The sequence below is a fragment of the Mustela putorius genome, unplaced genomic scaffold, assembly GCF_011764305.1.
Source record: "Mustela putorius furo isolate JIRA1106 unplaced genomic scaffold, ASM1176430v1.1 tig00003896_pilon_pilon_pilon, whole genome shotgun sequence".
In the NCBI taxonomy this organism is placed as follows: domain Eukaryota; kingdom Metazoa; phylum Chordata; class Mammalia; order Carnivora; family Mustelidae; genus Mustela; species Mustela putorius.
The window spans coordinates 3312837-3332606 of NW_025422045.1; the positions used below are offsets into that span (position 1 = coordinate 3312837).

The window sequence follows — 19770 nt, forward strand, 5'->3', positions numbered from 1 at the left end:
GCACAAAACCATGTTCTGAAACAGTGAAAAGAACTTGAGTGCATAGTGTCAAGTTCAGAATTTCAGGTGGATCTTCTCATGCTAGGAACACATCACATTTTACCGTGGGTATGGTCATCTTACTTAGAAAAGTCCGTAGAGGGGCGCCTGAGTGGCTCAGTGGGTTAAAGTCTCTGCCTTCAGCTCAAGTCATGATCTCAGGGTCCTGGGATCGAGCCCCGCATCGGGCTCTCTGCTCAGTGGAGAGCCTGCTTCTGCCTCTCTCTCTCTCTCTACCTGCCTCTCAGCCTACTTGTGATCTCTGTCAAACAAATAAATAAAATCTTTAAAAAAAAAAAGAAAAAGAAAAAGAAAAGTCCGTAGAAACTAAGAAAGGATACGAAAATGTAGTCATCCATGTATCTCTTCTTCAGATTCTCCACGATGGCGTTCTCTGTGATCTTGGAGAGCAGGACCATGTCATCCACGCCGCTGTGCTTAACATTGTGGCTTTGCCAGTGGTACCGGTAGGCACCTTTGCTTCCCTGGGAACAGAAAACGCACAATAATTAGGATGTTTTATTTTCTCCTGATGGGGGAAAAAAAGCGACGAAGCTCCCAAATATTCCTTACATCAAATGCTGCAGAATGAGCAGAACAAAGATTTTGTTATTAACATTATCTGGATTTAAATTTCAGCTTTGCCACCTATGAACTAAGAGAAGGGAGGAAGTTACACAGGCTCACTGTGTCCCTTAAGCTGCTCTTCTCTCATTTGTAAAAGAGAAATTAAGACCCACTTTATAGAGTTCCTGTTAAGGATTAACTAAGATAACATATATAAAGTACTGAAGAGTATCTTGAGTATAACACAATAAATGACCAATGGTCAGGACCCCTGAGTGGCTCAGCCCCTTAACCATTTGTCTTCAGCTCAGATCATGATCCTGGGGGCCCAGGATAGAGTCCCACACGTGGATGGAGTCTGCTTCTCCCTCCGCCCCTCACCCTGGTTGAGCTTGCTCTCTCTCTCACTCTCTCAAATGAATAAAAATCTTAAAAAAAAAAAATGAGCAATTGTCTCCAATAATTCCTTCAACCTTATTGTTTTGTAGAATTAACAATACAATAGGCAATAAAACAGAAACTTTCTACATTAATTTGCAAATTATAGGACAGAACTCAGAAGCAGAAGTAGTATGTATCACACAATGGCTAGGTCACATTGGCCTAATTTCTCAAGCCATCCAAATTATTTTCCCTCCATAAACTTCCACAGTCAACGTTAATATGGGCTTTCCAGATTCAAAAGATAAGGTACATTTTGATGGCTGATCACTGCTCTATTAACAAGGAAATGGGATTACAGAAGGTGCCGTGGACAGGAGGACCTCATCCAGCCCCATGGCCTCCTTGGAGAGATGAAACCGTAGCCCTTGTCTGCTCACTGGATTTATGACCTAACACCAGAAGTGGCCTCTCAACACCCTTGGCCTGCTGGACTTCCTTTCACTTGGCACGTCTGCAGTGGGATCCCTGCATGTTATGCTATGTGCCAAGTTCTGGAGTTAGAGGCAGCTGGGTGCACCGTGGTGGCTGCCCTTGAGGAACTCATGTCCACAAAAGGACACCTCGATATTGACGGAAGTAGCACATGCATCAGCAACAGTCAGTATGTAAACACATGTAAAACGGGTGTCCCAGGAGTGCTGAAGACTTCCTTGTCCTAGGGAAGACAGAACCAACCTTCTGGAAAAGGTGCCATTTGAAGGGAATCTAAAATATTTTGGAATTTGCCAGAAAAGACGAGTCAAGGAGGGACAGTCATTATAATCTAGACTCACTGGGGCAACCATCTGATACGTATGAGATAATGGCAAATGAACAGGACAAGATATTAGAAGATCCTCCCTTTGTGCATCCTATTGGAGATGTTGCGTGCTGCCCAAGTGTGGTGGGCATTGACCTGAGGGAGACTCGGCTCCTGCCCCCTTCCCGGGAGCTCACTGTTTTGGGGGATTTGGATAAAAGAGAAAATTTCTGAATAAGGGTAATAAGGCTATCTAAAAAGGCCACACGCTCAGACATAAAAACTAGGATGAGAAAAGGTCCCAGGAGGTTCTTCGAGAGAAAGGGGAAGTGGAAGGAAACAAGATAAATACCACTTGAAATCTCGTTTTGGAAAATTTATTTAATGTTTTTTCTCTGTAGGAGACATGGGTCCTTTATAAGATGCATTCTAAGGGGCTCTGGGAAAAGAAGTTTTTAAAAACCAGGCAGGAAAGAGTTACCATAGGAAAGGTATACCAGTGCCATGGGCTCGCGCTCCAGAAAAGGGTTCTGGAAGGCTTGCCACCCATGCTGCCTTGCACAGGGACTCTTTATATGATATATTTGGCTTCCGCAGAACCACAAGCAGCATCAGTTCTACAGAACTACCCAAGACCTCACCACACCTACTTCCTCTTGTGGCAAAGCAGAAAGAGGGAAAAAGCACTGGCTGCACAGGACTCACTCGGTCGCAATCCAAGATCCACCGTCTACTTCCAAACAGATAAAGGTTCCCTGCAACTCCTTCCCTCCTCTGTCCTCCCTTCTTTTCTTGATTATTCTCTGGGCACTCACAAAAAATTATTCTTCATCAAAAACTGAGGCCACGGAGTACCTAACCAGGAGGTATGTGTGTTTGTTTTTAACCCCGATAAATATCCATCTACTTAAGAGGTCAAATATGTTATTCTCTCTTTGAAAATGTAAGCACAGTTTAATAAAACAGAAGGGTATCAACAAGCTGTTATTTAATGTCTGCGAAGGACAAGAAATGGAGGTGCTCTGTGTCACAGTGTATATGTTGGTACCGAGCCACAGAAACTGGCTTCTCAAGGTGATCCAGGTTGGTCTTGGTATCCAATCTGTCTTTTCTTTGTCTCACAGCAGAGTGAGATATACCCGTCTGGCCCACTGTCCTCCTTCTAATGGCAGTTATTCCTCATGAAAACAGGGCCTCCTTGTGGAGTTCACGGACTCATGGTCTCAAATATCTGCGGACACCAGAGTCCCACGTGTCTCTTCAGACCTCTCTCCGTAAAAGGATAAGGAACCAATAGTGAGACGGAACGCTTACCACAAGCAAAGGAATCGGCCATTTGATTTGTGGTGGCTGCTCCCTCTGCTACTGCCATCAACTCAAAGAGAGAGGGGTTAACATTCTCATGCTATGCGGAAAGAAACAGACTTCCTAACTAGGAAGCAGCAAGGGTAAGATGCGAACCCAAGTCTCTATGATTATGAATTCATTCAAACATCATGGTTTCTTCAAAGGGTCTCCCTGGTGACTTTACTGGATATTTCCAACAGTTCCGTTTAAGATGGCCCCAGAATGATAGACTGTCTCCAAAACTGATTTGATCATTAAAAAGACCTATAATCTTTGTTAATGACCACTTTCTCTTTGCATCAAAGACTGAAACACTGGACTTATGTTTTATTTGGCACATTTCCTATACCCAGTTGGTCACATATACCTCCCCACCCCCCACCTCTCTGTCCCTCCTTCCCTGAGGCAATGATATTCGGGAACTCATTCAACCTTCACAATCATTGCCCATACTGTATATGATTATCTCTGTTATACTAATGAAAAAAACTTAATTGTCCAAGGTCTTCTAATTGTAACTTCTCCATCTTCAATGACCCCCACCTTACTATTCCTTTCTCCTTTCTCCTTCCCCGTATCAGCCCCTCCCGGCCCCGCCCCCCCAAAAAAAATTCATATGAAGTAAAGTGGAAGAGGGAACGTAGCTAGAAAGTGTAGGAACAATCAGAGCCTTTGGGGAAAACTGACCCACGTGGATTATTAAGGACAAGATCAGAATCCACCCCATGGATAAATGAAAGCAGAGCCAGGGTTGGGCAGGGCAGTTCTAGCACAGCATGAGAACTTCGTCGGAGAAGCTAGGGAACCGAACACAGATGCGCAGGCTCTCACCCTTGCTTGAAAGTTCCCCACAGTGAAACAGAAAACTATTTTCTGTTTTTCTGTAGGGGACGATCAAGTTTGATCATAGCATGACTTTTCTAGATAGAGGTCTTCCGCGGAACACAGCTGCGGGCAGGCAGCAAGTGGGAACGCTGTGGGAAAATGGTTATCATTTTATAATCCTAGACAATGTCCCCGGAAGCAGGGGCTGGACATGACCTTCAGATCACAAACTACTGTGCTATGGCTGTGAGAATATGAACAGTATTTCTGGGACAAATAACCTTGACCTTTTTGCTGCTTCCTCCCGCTCCTGACTGGGAGGGCGGGGGTAGAACTGGCTGCCTTGCGCACTGGGAGAAGGAAGAACAGCGGCGGGGACTTCCCCATCTGAGAAGGGCCATTTTCTGCAGCTGGCAAAGGCCTGGCTTACCAGGCTATCCCCACAACAAGAGTCAGCTTCCTTCTCTTCTGTGGGCTTCTTCTTGGGTAGGTAACTCAACTTTTGTTTCCACACTAAAAATAGGAACATTTTAAACAAGTAGGGGTACTCAGCAATTATACGTCCTACAGTCCTTAAAGAGCATGGCAGCACTGTGCAAAGGAAGGACTATAGCTGCTGATGTGCCAGCTAAGAAAAAAAAAAAAAAAGAACATGAAAATCACAATAAATGTTACTCTTAGCCCTGACAGTTATTACAATGAGGAAGGGAGATATTTCCTGTTACTAAGGATTGAATGCAGACTTTTGTGGGTCCATGTTTGGTTTCTTTCTTTCTTTCTTTAAGATTATGTATTTATTCATTCATTCATTCATTTATGAATGAGAGTGTGCATGAGCACGCCTGAGTTGGTGGGGACGAGGAGGAGAAGACCTCAAGCAGTCTCGGGCTGAACCAGCAGCTTGACACAGGGCTCGATCCCACGACCTGAGCCGCCCAAGGCAAGAGTCCATCACTTAACTCACCGAACCACCCCCACGCTCCCTCCACATGTGGTTTCTAACAACGATTCCGTTTATTAAAAAGCGATGGATTCACACACACGTTCTGGAAAGGGGAGTCCACCCATGTGCACATAATGGCCTGGTCTGTTCCTCACATTTAGGAGGTAGCACCAAGACACAGGAGTCCCTCATGCCGAGGAAGGCGTCCGGTCGCTGACTCTCTGACTTTAAAAGGTGGAGTGTCCCTCGCCGCTGAGTGTTTACCAGGGTGGGGACCAGGAAGAGCAAAGGTGAGTCAGCACACAAAGGTAGGACTGTTCTCCATTGAAACCCTACTGTCCCTCAGCGTGGGGAGGCAGGGGTGGGGTGGGGTGAAGGGGTTTGAGGGTGTTTGGGGGGCCTTGAGGGGAGCCACAGCCACTCTCACTAGTGTCTCCGTGAGCAGTTTTCTTCTCTGGTTCGTCCAGGAGCGAGAAGGAGACCATACACAGGGTAAGTCTTGAACGCCTTTCAGACACCCAGAAGAGGGAGGCCATGAAATGCGTTGTGGCACAATAGGCCTAGTGTTGGGCAGGGCCTGGCGGGGAGGGGGTGATCATAAATACCTTATCCTCTTCCAGGAAGCGTATACTGCACAGTATTTTTAGAGAGCATTGTAGAAACAGGGATCAAAATTCTAGTCACGCAGACCAATATATAAATAGTTACTTAAATAAAAATAAAACTCACACTTTCTTTGTTCCAGTAATTCTTTTTAGGAATTTACCTTAAGATACACCAAGTGCATGTGCCACGATGTACGTACAAGCCTGCTCACTGATGCACAGTTTGTTTTGGGGAAAACTGGACACATGGTTTGGGGCCGGATGAGAAGAGGTCAGACCCGACAAAGGAATTCCGGCAGTCATTAAAAGGAATCTGCTTCTGCTAACATAGAAGTATCTTCAAGACACCCAGGGTCATGAAAACAGCAATCGATATGCGGACTGAAGCAGAGAGTGACCGCAACTGTCTAAAATTCTTTTTTTTTTTTTTTAAAGATTTTATTTATTTATTTGACAGAGAGAAATCACAAGTAGTGGGAGAGGCAGGCAGAGAGAGAGGGAAGCAGGCTCCCTGCTGAGCAGAGAGCCCGATGCGGGACTCGATCCCAGGACCCTGAGATCATGACCTGAGCCGAAGGCAGCGGCTTAACCCACTGAGCCACCCAGGCGCCCTAAAATTCTTAAAAGACACGTGATTAATTGCGTTCTTGAAAGATACACAAGGTTCCATTGGGAAGAAAGCCTGGGGTTTTGGGAGAAGGGTATCTTCTACTTTCCATTTCAAACTTCTCTGCAGTTAACTTATTATTATTATTTTTTAACCATATTAGGCCTGCGTTAGTAAAATAACCAAATAAACAGACATGTTGAAAAGGATGCCCATACATTCGAGAATTGTCTGGCGGTGGTGTTGGGTGTTGATGGGCCTATCCCGAAGCTGGGATCATCACTGTACACCTGGGTTCTGTGCCCCTTCCGGGTCTGTAAAGTAGATTGGGAGATGTTGCCTACATGACAAGATATTATCATATCTGGGATGTTTAGCAGGTCCATGAGCATAACAGCATGGCGGATCTGATTTCCAAAAGACCTGGGACTAGAATACTCCCAATGTTTCAAGTGTATCACCCTAACAGGCAGATAAACCATATTCTGATTGTGAACAATGGACAATGGGGTAAGGCTCTGGCCTGTGGTTGAACAGGGCTTGTTTTTTAATGGGATTTTTTTTGTCCTCATGAGTCATAACAGGAAAGGAACAGAACTCTCTGTTGTCCTTTAATCTTTTAATTGACAGTCTAGGATTTCTACCTTTTGAAGTTCTGCTATTTGACTGCAATGAAACACTTCTATGGCAAATGATGGGGGGGGGAAATCAACCATAAATATTTGTTTCCTCTGAGCCCGGCACTGTAAACTCACACTGGGATTGCAATGACTTTCCACTTGATGGAATTCAGACCGCTCCCCCACCCCCATTTTGGTGATGTGAACATGTATGTTTGAAGCAAGCATGTGTGGATATGTTGAAATGCAGTGAATGGAGTGCAAAGAAGTGTTTCTGGTGCAGTAGCGGGGGTGGGGAGGGATGAGGCAGTAGGTAGCCAACAAATCCCTTAGCGTCAGAGGAACTAACATTTACTGAACCCATCAACAGGTGCCGATGTACTTTACATGATCTCATTTAATTCTCACAGCCCTGCAAGACACGAATATTATAATCCCTTTGTCCTGGGATTGTAACGTAATCTCTGCTTGGAGGAGCTGGTGAAGGAGAAGTACACTGGGGGTTTGGCACATCCAGTGTGGGGAGCCCTCAAGGGATACAGGACATGGGCTCATTAGTTATCATTCATGTTAAATATATGTGACCTGACCCAAAGTTCCATATTTGTGTAACATCTCCACTTCCACGATCTCAGTTAATCCCTGTGACCAAGGGCCAGGACTGACTTCCTTGTCGTTCCTTCCGCTATACCACAACTAACTTCCAACATGATCGCCAAGTGTAGATAGATGCTGGCTCCAGGATCGGAGGGCCAGCAGTCTCCTAGCCAGGGCTGGCCCGAGTCAATCTGGAAGCAACTAGACCAGACGTCATTTATCATCTAAACAGGGACACTCTGAGCGCAGAAGAGAGTGCTGTTAATAAAGCTGGAACATGAGGCATGAACTGAGGCTGTCTCAGGTTGCGCACTCTATCTGTGACCAAGTTGATCTCCAAAAAGTCACAGGCAGCTTTCAAAGACTGGCCCTCCCAGCCAGGATCCTGGGCTACTTACCCACAGGTCCCCCACAAATCCCTCAGTCTCTCAGACCCCCAGCGGCTGCTATGAAGATCCAGAAGATGGAAAAAGAATGCTAATGGCCCCAACCCCCAATGCCTCTCGGGGTAGCGTTGGTTTTACACAATGACACAATCAGAGGGCAACGTATGGATGGTACATAGCAAGTGGGCAACATTGAGTAGAGGAGGGAAAAAAGGTCTGTTAAAAAAAGAAAAACAAAAACAAAAACAGGGGCGCCTGGATGGCTCAGTGGGTTAAGCCGCTGCCTTCGGCTCAGGTCATGATCTCAGGGTCCTGGGATCGAGTCCCACATCGGGCTCTCTGCTCAGCAGGGAGCCTGCTTCCTCCTCTCTCTCTCTCTCTGCCTGCCTCTCTGCCTACTTGTGATCTCTCTCTGTCAAATAAATAAATAAAATCTTAAAAAACAAAAACAAAAACGAGAGACAGTAAAATGCCCAAATTTTAAGTGCATATATGGCATTTTTATATAAAGTATCTGTGTGGAAATATGGTTGTTAAATTGTTGCATATGTTGCATCTCTAGTGTCCTTTCTGCGTGGTTATTTTTCTCCTGAGCACGTATTTATAAAATGTACACACACACACACACATACTGGGTTTCAGTGAAAAAAGATCACCTCAGGGAGGAAAGTACTCTGTGAAGTGAAATGAAACATGACACTATTTTCCATATTTTTCATTAGTCTGTGTCAGCTCAGGTCTCCAATTCTTGTCTATCCCTGGCTGCATTGCAGCTACAGTAAACTCTTTTTTAAACAACAAGGAGTCCCCGCAGGCAAAGCAGTCAGCCCAAGATGTTGCTCCCAAAGGACCATTTTCTATGGTCAAGGAACAATTCCAACCTAACATAGCTCATCAATTCCAAGATGCATTTTCTTCATATCCTAATATTCTGAAATCAGGATGTCCATTTTTTAAAGCAATATCTACCCCCAACATAGAGCTCCATCCAACCCACGGCCCTAACCCTAACCCTAACCCTAACCCAGGATGCGTCTTTCTAATCAACGTTGTGTCACAGCTTAACTGAGTGTGGTTTTTCTTTTCTGGGGTTTTCTTTAAAGCAGAAAAATAAAATAATGATGGCTCTCTTGCAACCAGTAGTATCTTTCAGCTTGATGAATTATGGCACTTAACACTTAAAAGGGGCCAGGCACCAATCCGTGCGCCTCACAAATATTAAGTCACGGTGTAATAGCTTCAGAGATAGAAAATGTTACAAAGATTTACAGTATTCTGGAGGTATCACACCATGCATCAGTGTTACTTCAGAAACTGCATACTTGGGCGCCTGGATGGCTCAATGGGTTAAAACCTCTGCCTTTGGCTCAGGTCATGATCTCAGGGTCCTAGGATAGAGCCCCACATCAGGCTCTGCACGGCAGGAAGCCTGCTTCCCTTCCTCTCTCTGCCTGCCTCTCTGCCTACTTGTGATCTCCCTCTGTCTGTCAAAAAACTAAATAAAATCTTAAAAAAAGAAAGAAAGGAAGGAAGGAAGCAAGAAAGAAAGAAAGAAAGAGAGAGAGAAGGAAAGAAAGAAAGAAACTGCATAGTAGTTTTACTGGTGGGTTGATGACTGCCCAGTTTGAGAAGCTTCCTTGAAAATGTTTGCAAGCAGCAAGGGCATTTCCTCTCTGATTTGGAAAGGCATGTTCTGATTTGTATCTCTTTCAACATAGGAGTTCCTTCAGGGTTAAGACTGTTTGAAGCAGGAAGGTCCCTACCTCTCCCCTCTCCCAGATACACCCACCTTGGGGGATTACAGTGAGTTGTGACCCTTATTCACAGACACCATGGTCCAGAGTCTCCTAAGCCCAGAGCTGTTTTCAACTACTCTCAAAACTTTTCTATATCGTTCCTATGCTTCCGCTGTTTCTATGAACTGTCCCTTTTAATTTGACTAAATCCTAAACAATCATCTCCATAAACTCACCAGTTTGGTGTGTTAGCTTTACTTCTTCCATATGTATTAACATAGTAATGAGGCGTTCAATTAAAAATACACACATTTGAGAGGCAGGGCAGGGGGTTGTGGGGGGAAGGGAGGGAAAAAATGAAACAAGATGGGATCGGGAGGGAGACAAACCGTAAGAGACTCTTAATCTCAGGATACAAACTGAGGGTTGCTGCGGAGAGGGGGGTAGGGATAGGGTGGCTGGGTGATGGACACTGGGGAGGGTATGTGCTTTGGTGAGTGCTGTGAATTGTGTAAGACTGATGAATCCAGACCTGCATCCCTGCGGCAAATAATACATTATGTTAATAAAAAAAAATACACACTGTAGGGCTGTCCATCTTGGTGCCGTGTTTCATACGTAGGGGCCCACTGCCATTCTCTCCTGAGCCTGCTCTCACTAATTTCAAGTCTAACCGTAGGGTACATGTGTATGTATGGATGTAGGTGTGTGTGTACGTGTATTTATTTTAGGTAGGCTCCACACCCAACATGGGGCTTGAACTCCTGACGCTGAGTCATATGCTCTACTCCCTGAGCTGGGGGACGGGGAGTCGCAGGGGGCGGGGGTGTCCCTAGCCGTAGGGAATTTGAATGGCTTCTCTTCTATTTCCCAGATGTATTGCTCTCTGTTGTGGAAAATCTTGCACGGGAAAACTAGATTCCCTTTTGGATAGCAGGTGAGAGCCTAGGCTCTGTTTTCTTAAGTAGAAACGACTCTGTACTCATGTTCCAAAACCTCTGCGCATTTCATCAGGGATCCCAAGACCCCTCCTCTAGTCTTCTCAGAAAACCCTCTAAGCCGCACGTGGGACATTTTAGTGGTCCCCCAGGAGGAGGGCTTGTCTTGAGGCTAAGGACGTAGTTTTCTCTTGGGAACCTGCAGTTTATTCCTTCTCCCTAGGGAAGCACTAGTTGGAGAGCTGGGAAGCTGGGCGGGCACTGTTCTCTCCCCCCTCAGTCTCTAGGAAATCTCTCTCGCCCCTTTGGGAGGATATTTTTCTTCTCACACAATGGCTAATTCTCATGACATAGCAGCACTGCTTTGAACACTTACTACATGATAACTTATTTGCTGTTCTTCGCCTTACCAGGCAGGGAAACTGAGGCACAGAGACGTGAAGTAACTCGTCCCGCTGTTTCAATCCCCCGGCACCCGGCTCTCAAATCTTTGTGTCCAACCATCATACCTGCTGCCTCTCATAATAAGGTTAAGTGGCTGTTGCAAATGGGAATCATTCTAAAGTTCATAGTAATTGCGTGATTACATGTTTACTACCCACCCTGGCCCAGCCTCTTTCATCTGCACAACACCACGGAGCAGACACTTTTATAATTAGTATGGAGGCTACCGTGTGCAGAGCCCAGCACCACGGAGCCCGCAGAGCAAGCGGTCTGACTGGTACAGGACCCTGCACGAGTCAGAGAAGCTCGGGGCCGTGGCACTGGAACCCTTGGGAGCACAGCTGCTCCCTGCCGTGTCCCCGGCAGGCAGGGCAGTGCCTGGCGCCTGGTTGTGCTCCAGGGGAAGGAACTCCAGGCCTCTTCAGCTCATCTCAGGACTAGGTGCATCTCCCTGCAGCAGCTGTCGGTGGGGCCCAGAGTCTGACCCAAGGAAGAAAGAAGTTTCCTTTCACCTCCGGCTTGGGAGATCAAAGGGGAGAGATGTTTCTCCTAAAGACAACTCTCCTTCTCTCTCTCTCTGTTTTGTTGTTGTTGTTTTAATTTATTTGACAGAGAGAGAGAGAGAGAGAGAGAGACAGGGAGAGAGGGAACACAAGCAGGGAGAGTGGGAGAGGGAGAAGCAGGCTTCTGGCTGAGCAAGGAGCCCGATGAGAAGCTCGATCCCAGGACCCTGGGACCATGACCTGCGCCAAAGGCAGCAGCTTAATGACTGAGCCACCCAGGTGCCCCTAACCCTCCTCTCAATCGTCCGTTGTCATCCAGACAGGTAAGGGAAACGGGCTACTCTTGACAGAGGGATGAGGACGCTTCATGTTACAGCATAAAATGAATCAATGGTATGAGATCTCCTTATCAGACAAACGCTAGTTTCACTTCTGCCTCTATTTATAGATTTTAATCAAACAAATGATGACATGTGAGACTGATGTCAGTCTTTGCTGCTGTGGCTGGGCCAGGTTGACAACAGCTTCAAGCATTTACCAGCCCCTGCAGGGCCCTCCAGGTCAGCCCTCCTGTTTTCAAGTACAAAGGTTGGGGAATGCAATTCCTCTTACTAATCCAGCCATTACATTAGAATCAACAGACTTGAGTTCAAGGACAAGCTCTACCTCGGTGACCTTGGGCAAGGTCGGTTTCAGGGAATTTTATTCTCCACGATTAAGGCATCTATTCAATACTGTATAACTAAATGTGATTTAGGGTTTGTGCACCTCTACCAATAGGACTTTCATGAATAGATAAACCAAGAAAATAGAATCTTAGCAGACTGGATGTCCATAATAATTTTTGGTTTGAAAATTACAGTCCCTGAAGTGATGGTAGCTGTTCAGTAAGTTTCTTTAACTTAATTCAGAAACCAAAGCCATAATGCAGGCAGGCCAGCTAGAAATACCAACACCAGTTGTTCTTGTTCCTATAATCGAACAACTTCTTGACACATAAAATGAACTACTGCTCTGTACCAAGGAAGAAAAAAAATCCTAATTTTAAATGCTGTTCTGCGAAAAAATAAATATGCAAAGACTTGCCAGCCAACTGAAGCAGAGTTGATATTAACCTGATTAAAAATAGTCTCCCTGGGCTCAGTATCATTTACAGCATCTTTCCATACTGATTGCAAAACATGCATTATTTATGTCATGCAAAATGGTGGAGGTATGACAACCCAAGATAATCAACTGATTTTATATACTTTTTAAAGATTTTATTTATTTATTTGACAGACAGGGATCACAAGTAGGCAGAAAGGCAGGCAGAGAGAGAAGAGGAAGCAGGTTCCCCGCTGAGCAGAGAGCCCATTGTGGGGCTTTAATCCCAGGACCCTGAGATCATGATCTGAGCCCAAGGCAGAGGCTTAACCCACTGAGCCACCCAGGCACCCTGTTTTTATATTTTAGTATTATTTAATTTTGCTGGAAAATGAACCATTTGGGCATATCTGAATGAAACAATTCAATTAAAAAAAAGTCTACAGAATTCTTTTCTTACATAGATTTTTTTTTTAAAAGCTCATGTAGAAATACCAAAAGGGAATAAAGAGTAGGATTTTAAGGGGAGGGGGAGAGGGGGCAACAGGTTGAGGTGTTGCTATTTCAGGATGTGCTAAGAGAAAAGGATCAAGAATGTGATCAGGGGTGTCTCAGAGATAGGGGCAGCCTTTGTCACGATTAGCCATGGGAATACTGAGTCTAGAAGCAGAACTCAGGGGTGTGGGAGGGTTCCGTGAGCACACAGTCCTTAGCCAATACTGAACAACAAAGTACAGAGGTGAGAAAAGCCTTCCACATTTTCTCCTGTATTTGGCATGGGCACATCTTGACCGTTTGCTTGCTTGATCTGGTCTGATCTGTGGAACCCAGGTGCCATGTCCCTCTAGGAGCAAAATGTAGCCATAAGGCTTTGAGTCTAGGAGCTTTTCTGGGTGTAAACAGGGCATGTTTAATCCAGAGAGATCTGGGGCTACTAAGAGGCAAACTGATAGGAGAGGAGGGTTCTGTGGGCACATCTGGGAGTGGGGGGGGCCACCAGAGCAGCCACGAATCAACATTGCCGATCAGTGTCACCAGGATGGAGAAGGCTCAGAACAGCTCCAGGCTGAAGACAAGACACTCGGTCCAACCTCTTACTCCTTTTCATCACCTGGCAGAGGACACAGAACCCACCCTGCCATTCTTCTCAAGACCCATACCTTGAACTTCAGGAAAGGACCAAGGGGCTGGGCTGAAGATTTCAGAAGGGGGTGGGGGAGAGTACTGAGTACACCTGAGAATGCCATTCAAAGTCCCAAGGGAGACAGCAAAGCAGGTGAGGTCTCCTAATGCCCTGTTCTCGGCTTATCTCTCAGAAGCCACACCCAGCAAGCACGGGGTGGGCGCCTGAGTGTGGGTATCTACACAGCAAGGAGGAGCAGAGACAGATCTCTTCTTGTGTATATGTATGCCCTGCCTATAGAACTTCCAAGGGCTTATCCCTTACCTGCTGCTCCCCCTGTGCCCCAGTTCAGTGAGCAGGTTATAGGGATCGATTTGCAATCAAACCAATTTGGGAGATCAGCAGTGCTTCACTCTGAGCTCATCCAGGCCCCCCCATTACTTGGTCCTTCCAGGCTTGTGGGTGGCCACCCACCAGAGACTAAGCCTTCCTCGGACCAGCTTAAATCCTGGCTATAGACTCAACTGTCCACAAACACAGATTTTTAAAACTCTAGAAACTGGGAAGGGAGATAAAGAAAAGCAGAGAAGGAGAGAAAGCCCTCTCTCTCTGAGGGGAAGAGATTCTGACTGAAGAGAGATCTTAGTACCCCTCCGACTAAAAAGATTTTTAAGGACGTTAAGTGTTTCAAGGCTATTTAGTAAACACAGCATTGCAAGGATGCCAGTCTCTAAGCCTCAGTTTCTTTTTCTGTAAAATGGGGATAATAACAGTGACGAGGACTCAGGGCTTCTGTGGGAATTAAATAAGATCACGCGTGGAGAGTTCGTATTACACTGTCTGGCCCACCGGGCAGGTGAACTTGCCAATAATCGCAAGTTGTCAATAACAGCAAATGACCCGGGGACTCTGGGAGCCGGGAATCATGCTCTGATTGGCTATCGGGTGTTTCGAGAAAGAACGAGGACACTGTCTCATCGGGCTATCAAGAAGAGACAGCAGAGACAGGATTCAGTGAAGAAATACAGAACTTTTAAAGTTTCGTGATCCTCAAATGAACCTAATGGCACCGTATGTGAGACATCTGAACCCAGACTCTTGAGAACAGGGATCTACGGCAGCAGAGCAGAAAAAAGACAGTTGCTGCCAGATGAGACATGCAGGGCACTGAAGAGGCTAACTAAAAAGGAAGCCTATAATGAAGGAGTGCTGTAAGGACCATCTGAGTAACAGATTGATACCTTCTAGGAAAAAAGTGAAGGTGTTTAAACTAACTACAAAGGAAAAATGGCAAAGAAGGGGCAGAATGCTTCTGTGTTTACATTCTGAATCCTAAAATTTTAGAGCTGGAAGGGGCCGGGGCCGTACGTACCCATCAACCTCCAAGCTTTCCCTGTACCGGTGAGGAATCTGAGACCCAGGGAGGTGAGGGATGCCCATGGTGCCAATTACTTAGGGGAAGAACAAGGACTGGAACTCAGGTCTTCTGGCTCCTGTCCAGCACTTTCTTTGCAGCTGAGGCCAGACTCTCCTGAGCAAACCTATAGCAAAGGTTTTTTTTTTTTTTTTATCATCCAGAGCTTCTGGAAAGAACAAATAAATCTAGGCATGTAAATATTTTAAAATTTCTTGGGCACCTGGGTGGCTCAGTCAGTTAAGCGTCTGCTTTTGATTCGGGTTGTGATCCCGGTGTCCTCGGATGGATGGAGTCCCCTTATCAGGCTCCCTGATCAGCGGGGAGCCTCTTCTCCCTCTCCCCTTGCTCCTTCTCCCCACCTAACCCCCCTGCTCATGCTTTCTCTCTCTCTCTCTCTGCCAAATAAATAAATCTTTTAAAAAATTAAATTTCTCAAATAATAAACATAATGTTTATGTTAATAATGATAATCATTTGTGAACCTTGACCCTCTGGCAATCAGACTGCATGAGGGTGCTGGTGTCCATCCAAATATGAAATATTTGAAGAGCTTAATTTCTCAGTTTTTAATATTAAGATAAACAGAAATAGAAGTTTTAAATGTGCCTTCCAGGTTATCTTGCCTGCAAAAGTCTATAGGCCCTAAACTTCGGGGATCACTTTCCTGGGACCCTTTACCTTCCACTGAAGATACAGGCCTCTATTTATGGGTGGTGGGAGCAGGGGGCAAAGTCCTGGCATTGGCTTAAAACTCAGAAGCAAGTAGAAAGAGGTAACCTTCAGAATGTGGGGGGAAAGGTCAGCCGAAATTGGAAAGCTATAATCTAACTGGAGATATCTGGCTGTAGAACTTTCTACTTTTGTAGTACTTTCTGTGGCCATAATCACTAAAATTGGAAACAAAACACAGCTAACCATGTCTGATGTGATTATGGGCCATGGGTGGGTCCCACCAGCTTAAAGTTCCCAGCTCCAGAGAAAATCCAAGACATTCATTCTATGGCTCACCGTATTCGGCAAAATGTAATACAGCATCGAAGGGACAACCCCTGCCTTCAAGAGGGGGGATCCAAAATGTTCACGGAATGTGGAATGGGCACTGCATTTCTTGAGCCCATACTATGTATCAAATAGTATGTTAGGTGCTTTGTTTCCCTTGGTCTCAAATGAATTGTAGAACCAGGGATGTACTCCGATTCCCATGCAGGAGATGAAAAACTTGGCCAGAGAGAGTCACAGAGTCCAGGTCTATCCTTGGGTTTGATGGAGTTAGAAACCCATGGTAGCTTCCTTCAAGGCTACTGTGGAAGACAAAGGAAGTCGATTCTCTGCTCTGGGAAACTCCCCCAAGGTTGGCACGTTGTCGTCTGACAGCAAGGTGTCTTGTACAGCCCCTGAAGCTGCCTTGAAGTTGAATGAAGGATCGCCTTGGCAATGGAACAGAGATGGTTGCTCTGCCTACAGGGGCATTTCAGGCCCACTGCTAGGACCGACTCACAGAAGGATAATGGGGGCTGTGAGAAGCCTCTCTGGAGCTCAGAGGCCAGAGGGTTGGAGCTACCCTGAGACACTGTACCTCTGCCTCGACCCCATCTCCCTTCACAGCACTCCTCAAAGCCAGCTTGGAAGATGGAGTCCCACACCCTGGTCTTCGGCAAGTGCTGGCTTCTCATTTAACATTCTTTTGGGAAGAGAGGACAGCTTCCCTTTGGGGCAAAAGTGTCTCTTCCCCCAGTGAAGACACTCGAATATGTTCAAAGTAACCTCACAGAAATTCTCACTCCGACAAAATAGGCGACATAGACGTGAATTGCCGAAACAGTTCCGGCTACAGAACCTGCAGCTCCTGAAAGTCAAGAGCAAGTCATAAACTCTGGTCTCCCTTATGGTACGGACAGGAATGGGAGTCAGGGGGCTGGGGCTCACTCCCAAATGATCCCTAGAGCAGCACTGAGAAATCACATTAGACAAGGAATTAAGATAAAGCGAGAGCTGCTCTCTGGGCTGGGTAACCCACCCAATTATGGAGAAAACGGGGCACGCAATTTGGGGCAGGACAGTGAAAAGACAATAGGTACCAATATCACGGCCTCACAAAGAGGGCTGTGCTCAGACACTGCCAGCAGCACCACAAGTGCATTTGCAGACACATTTGCATGGTTTCTGGTTGCAAAAATGCTGAGAGAATTCGACCACACTCTGCTCCCAACTGCATAAAAGTCCCTTTTGACCCAAGTCCCAGACCCAAATTAGGAAGGCAAGAAGCACCAGTGGTCCTAATATGCTCTCCCTGGCTGTGACGCCTTCTCTTCCTGGGAGCTGGGTCAAAAGCACAGCAGTTACTTACTAAAATCAAAGAGCCAACACCCAGATATACCTAAAAGTGACCACACACCAATTAGGGTCCACTGGCATCAAAAGCAGAAAGTTTCGCCATTTGTTTGATGGAATCTGGCTTTAAGATACAGAGGACCTGCTAGTTTCGCATTTACAAGAAAAGCTCACTTTGACTTTTCTTTTTAATTTAGTGGAGCAAGAGTACAAAGGTTAGGAAAAAGAAATAGCTTGAAATCCTGAGAAAGATAAAAGGGAAATGATTTAAATTAAACATTAAAAAAGAGAAAGACATAAAAACAACCCTACAGATATACTGAATATACAACATAAGAAAAGTTTGTTTGATCATGGAGCAAGCGTGTGAATAAATAAAATAAAATACTATAAATGCTCTCAAGGAAAAAAAAATTAGAAAAAAGTTTCCTTCCGACTTCCATTCTAAGGAAACCGCAATTAACAATTCTTTTGCTTAGTACAACTACAGTTCACACGCTTAACTGGCTATATTCATTCAGCTTTGAAAATCCTAGGCCACATTCTCTAGTTAAAAAAAAAAAAATGTAAGTGAACCAATCATTGACTGGTGGTGGGTAAATTCTGTTCGGTGGGTGTGTTTATTCTGAGTGGCTGTGAGTGAAGGCAAGGGTGATTTGGTTGGATTTGATTTTGATTTTTTTTAGTCATTTAAGATTTTCACCCCTCAAAAAAAAATTGGGCTCAGTTTTGAAGCGTGGTTTGAATATTTTTATTTTTATTTTTATTTTATTTTTTGAATATTTTTAAACATACCTAATCAATCGGTGTTCTCCCGGTCTCCAAATTGAAACTCTGAGCCACCTTTTCTTAAAGGTATTTTTTCGGCAGCACTTTCTGGCTATGAGTGAGTTTCTACGCTTTCGCTTTCTGGCTGTAGAGTCGTCGTCATTGTTATTTAGACCGACACGAATTGCTCTTTAGAGAACAGGCCTGCGAGTCCCAAGCGAAGTGAAATTAAAAGTCGAGAAAAGCCAAGTTGGGCACAGGGATGGACAAGCATGCGCAAAGCTACCGAAGGGGACAGGAGGCCTAAAACAATGTGTCTTTCCTTTCTATTCTGTTTTGCCCCATTGTGTTTTGAATAGACTGAATCACTGCCCAGCTTTGGGGCCCAGGCTCTGAAAGGCCCCATTGTGAGGGATATGCTTTCCCCCAGCAGAGTGAAGGTTGCTGTAGTAACCTTCCCTATGAATTTCCTCACCAGTGTGATGAAAATCTCAACTGAATTGTGACATTACTATAGTTACAAACAAGACTGCAAAATGAGCTTGGGCCTACCGGTTTAGGGGGTCTTTTCTTATCTGAACTGGACCAGCGATCCAGGCCTAACGTGTCCACGTGGCCAAAGAAGGGAGGGGATTTTCTAGAAGGCAGAGCTTGAGAAGCGAACCTGGAGAGTCTAAGGGAGGCTCTCTCCCACGGGCAAGCAAGTAGTGGGAAACGGGAGTTTGCAGATCAAGGCAGGGGTCTCCCAGTTCAGGAGCTATCTCAGCCATAGAGTCGGCTGGGTCAGGAAAAGCACTTTCTGCTTCCTGAGCAGGTTGGCATGGGTAGCCAAGGTCCACGTGCCACAGGCAAAGAATAAGTCTGCACTTCGTTTGGAGAAACAGTTCAGGATTCAGCAGTGCCCCCTTTATTCTGCCATGACAAAGTGGCAGAAACCAATCACCCCAATGTTCCACACGGCACCTGGGTACAGTGAGCTCTAAAGACGGTTCACTATGTATCAAGCAACTTCTAAGCTATTTACAGGTATTAACGCATTTACCTGTGCCAACAAGCCTATAAAGTCAGCGTTATTGTTAATCTCCAATTTAAGGATGAGAAAGACCAAGCACAATGAAATTACATCACTTGCCCCAGATCAACACCAGTGAGCAAATACCCTCCTTCCAGAATCTATACTCAAAATCCGTTCTTCATTGAATGTTCCCACAGTAGGCCCTGGGTGCTCAGATCCGGAGCTCTGGGGCTTAAGAGCAAGCCATGGGCCAAGAAGGAACATCGATTTGAGAGTCCTCTGTTGATTCCTAAAAAGTTGTTGCCATAGACATGCATGAGATTATGCAGAACAGGAGGCAAACAGCAGATGAGAAAACCAAGGATGGGAAGCCCTTCATCCATTGGTTCGTTCATTCATTCATTCCAACAGTTATACGCCTCCTGGGGGCCAAGCACTGTCCTAGGTGCTGGGGCAACACTTGCAGACTGTACAGACAAGGCTCCAGGTTCCATCACGCCTACTTTCATTGGTGAGGCAGAAAACAGGCTAGATAGACAGGAAAAATAAAAGCAGCCAAGTGAGGCCAGAAGGCCAAGGCTGAGTACTTGGCACCGGAGACAGGAAACAGGCAGCCAAGATGGAATCCCCATCAGAGGGTGCAGCCCAGGTCACACAGAAAAATTGTCTTCCTTCCAGAGGAAACAGGCC

At 45.6% G+C, this 19770-nt stretch overlaps 1 protein-coding gene across 2 annotated transcripts in view; it reads right to left on the bottom strand.

Moving 5' to 3' along the window:
• The window catches only part of MYO1E (myosin IE), a 196550-nt gene that overhangs the window by 113117 nt on the left and 63663 nt on the right, over positions 1 to 19770 (bottom strand). For both annotated transcript variants that reach the window (XM_004777274.3, XM_045067508.1), the window contains exon 2: positions 381 to 524. In XM_004777274.3, coding sequence (XP_004777331.1) covers positions 381 to 524 — 144 coding nt within the window. The remainder of the gene's footprint in view (positions 1 to 380; positions 525 to 19770) is intronic.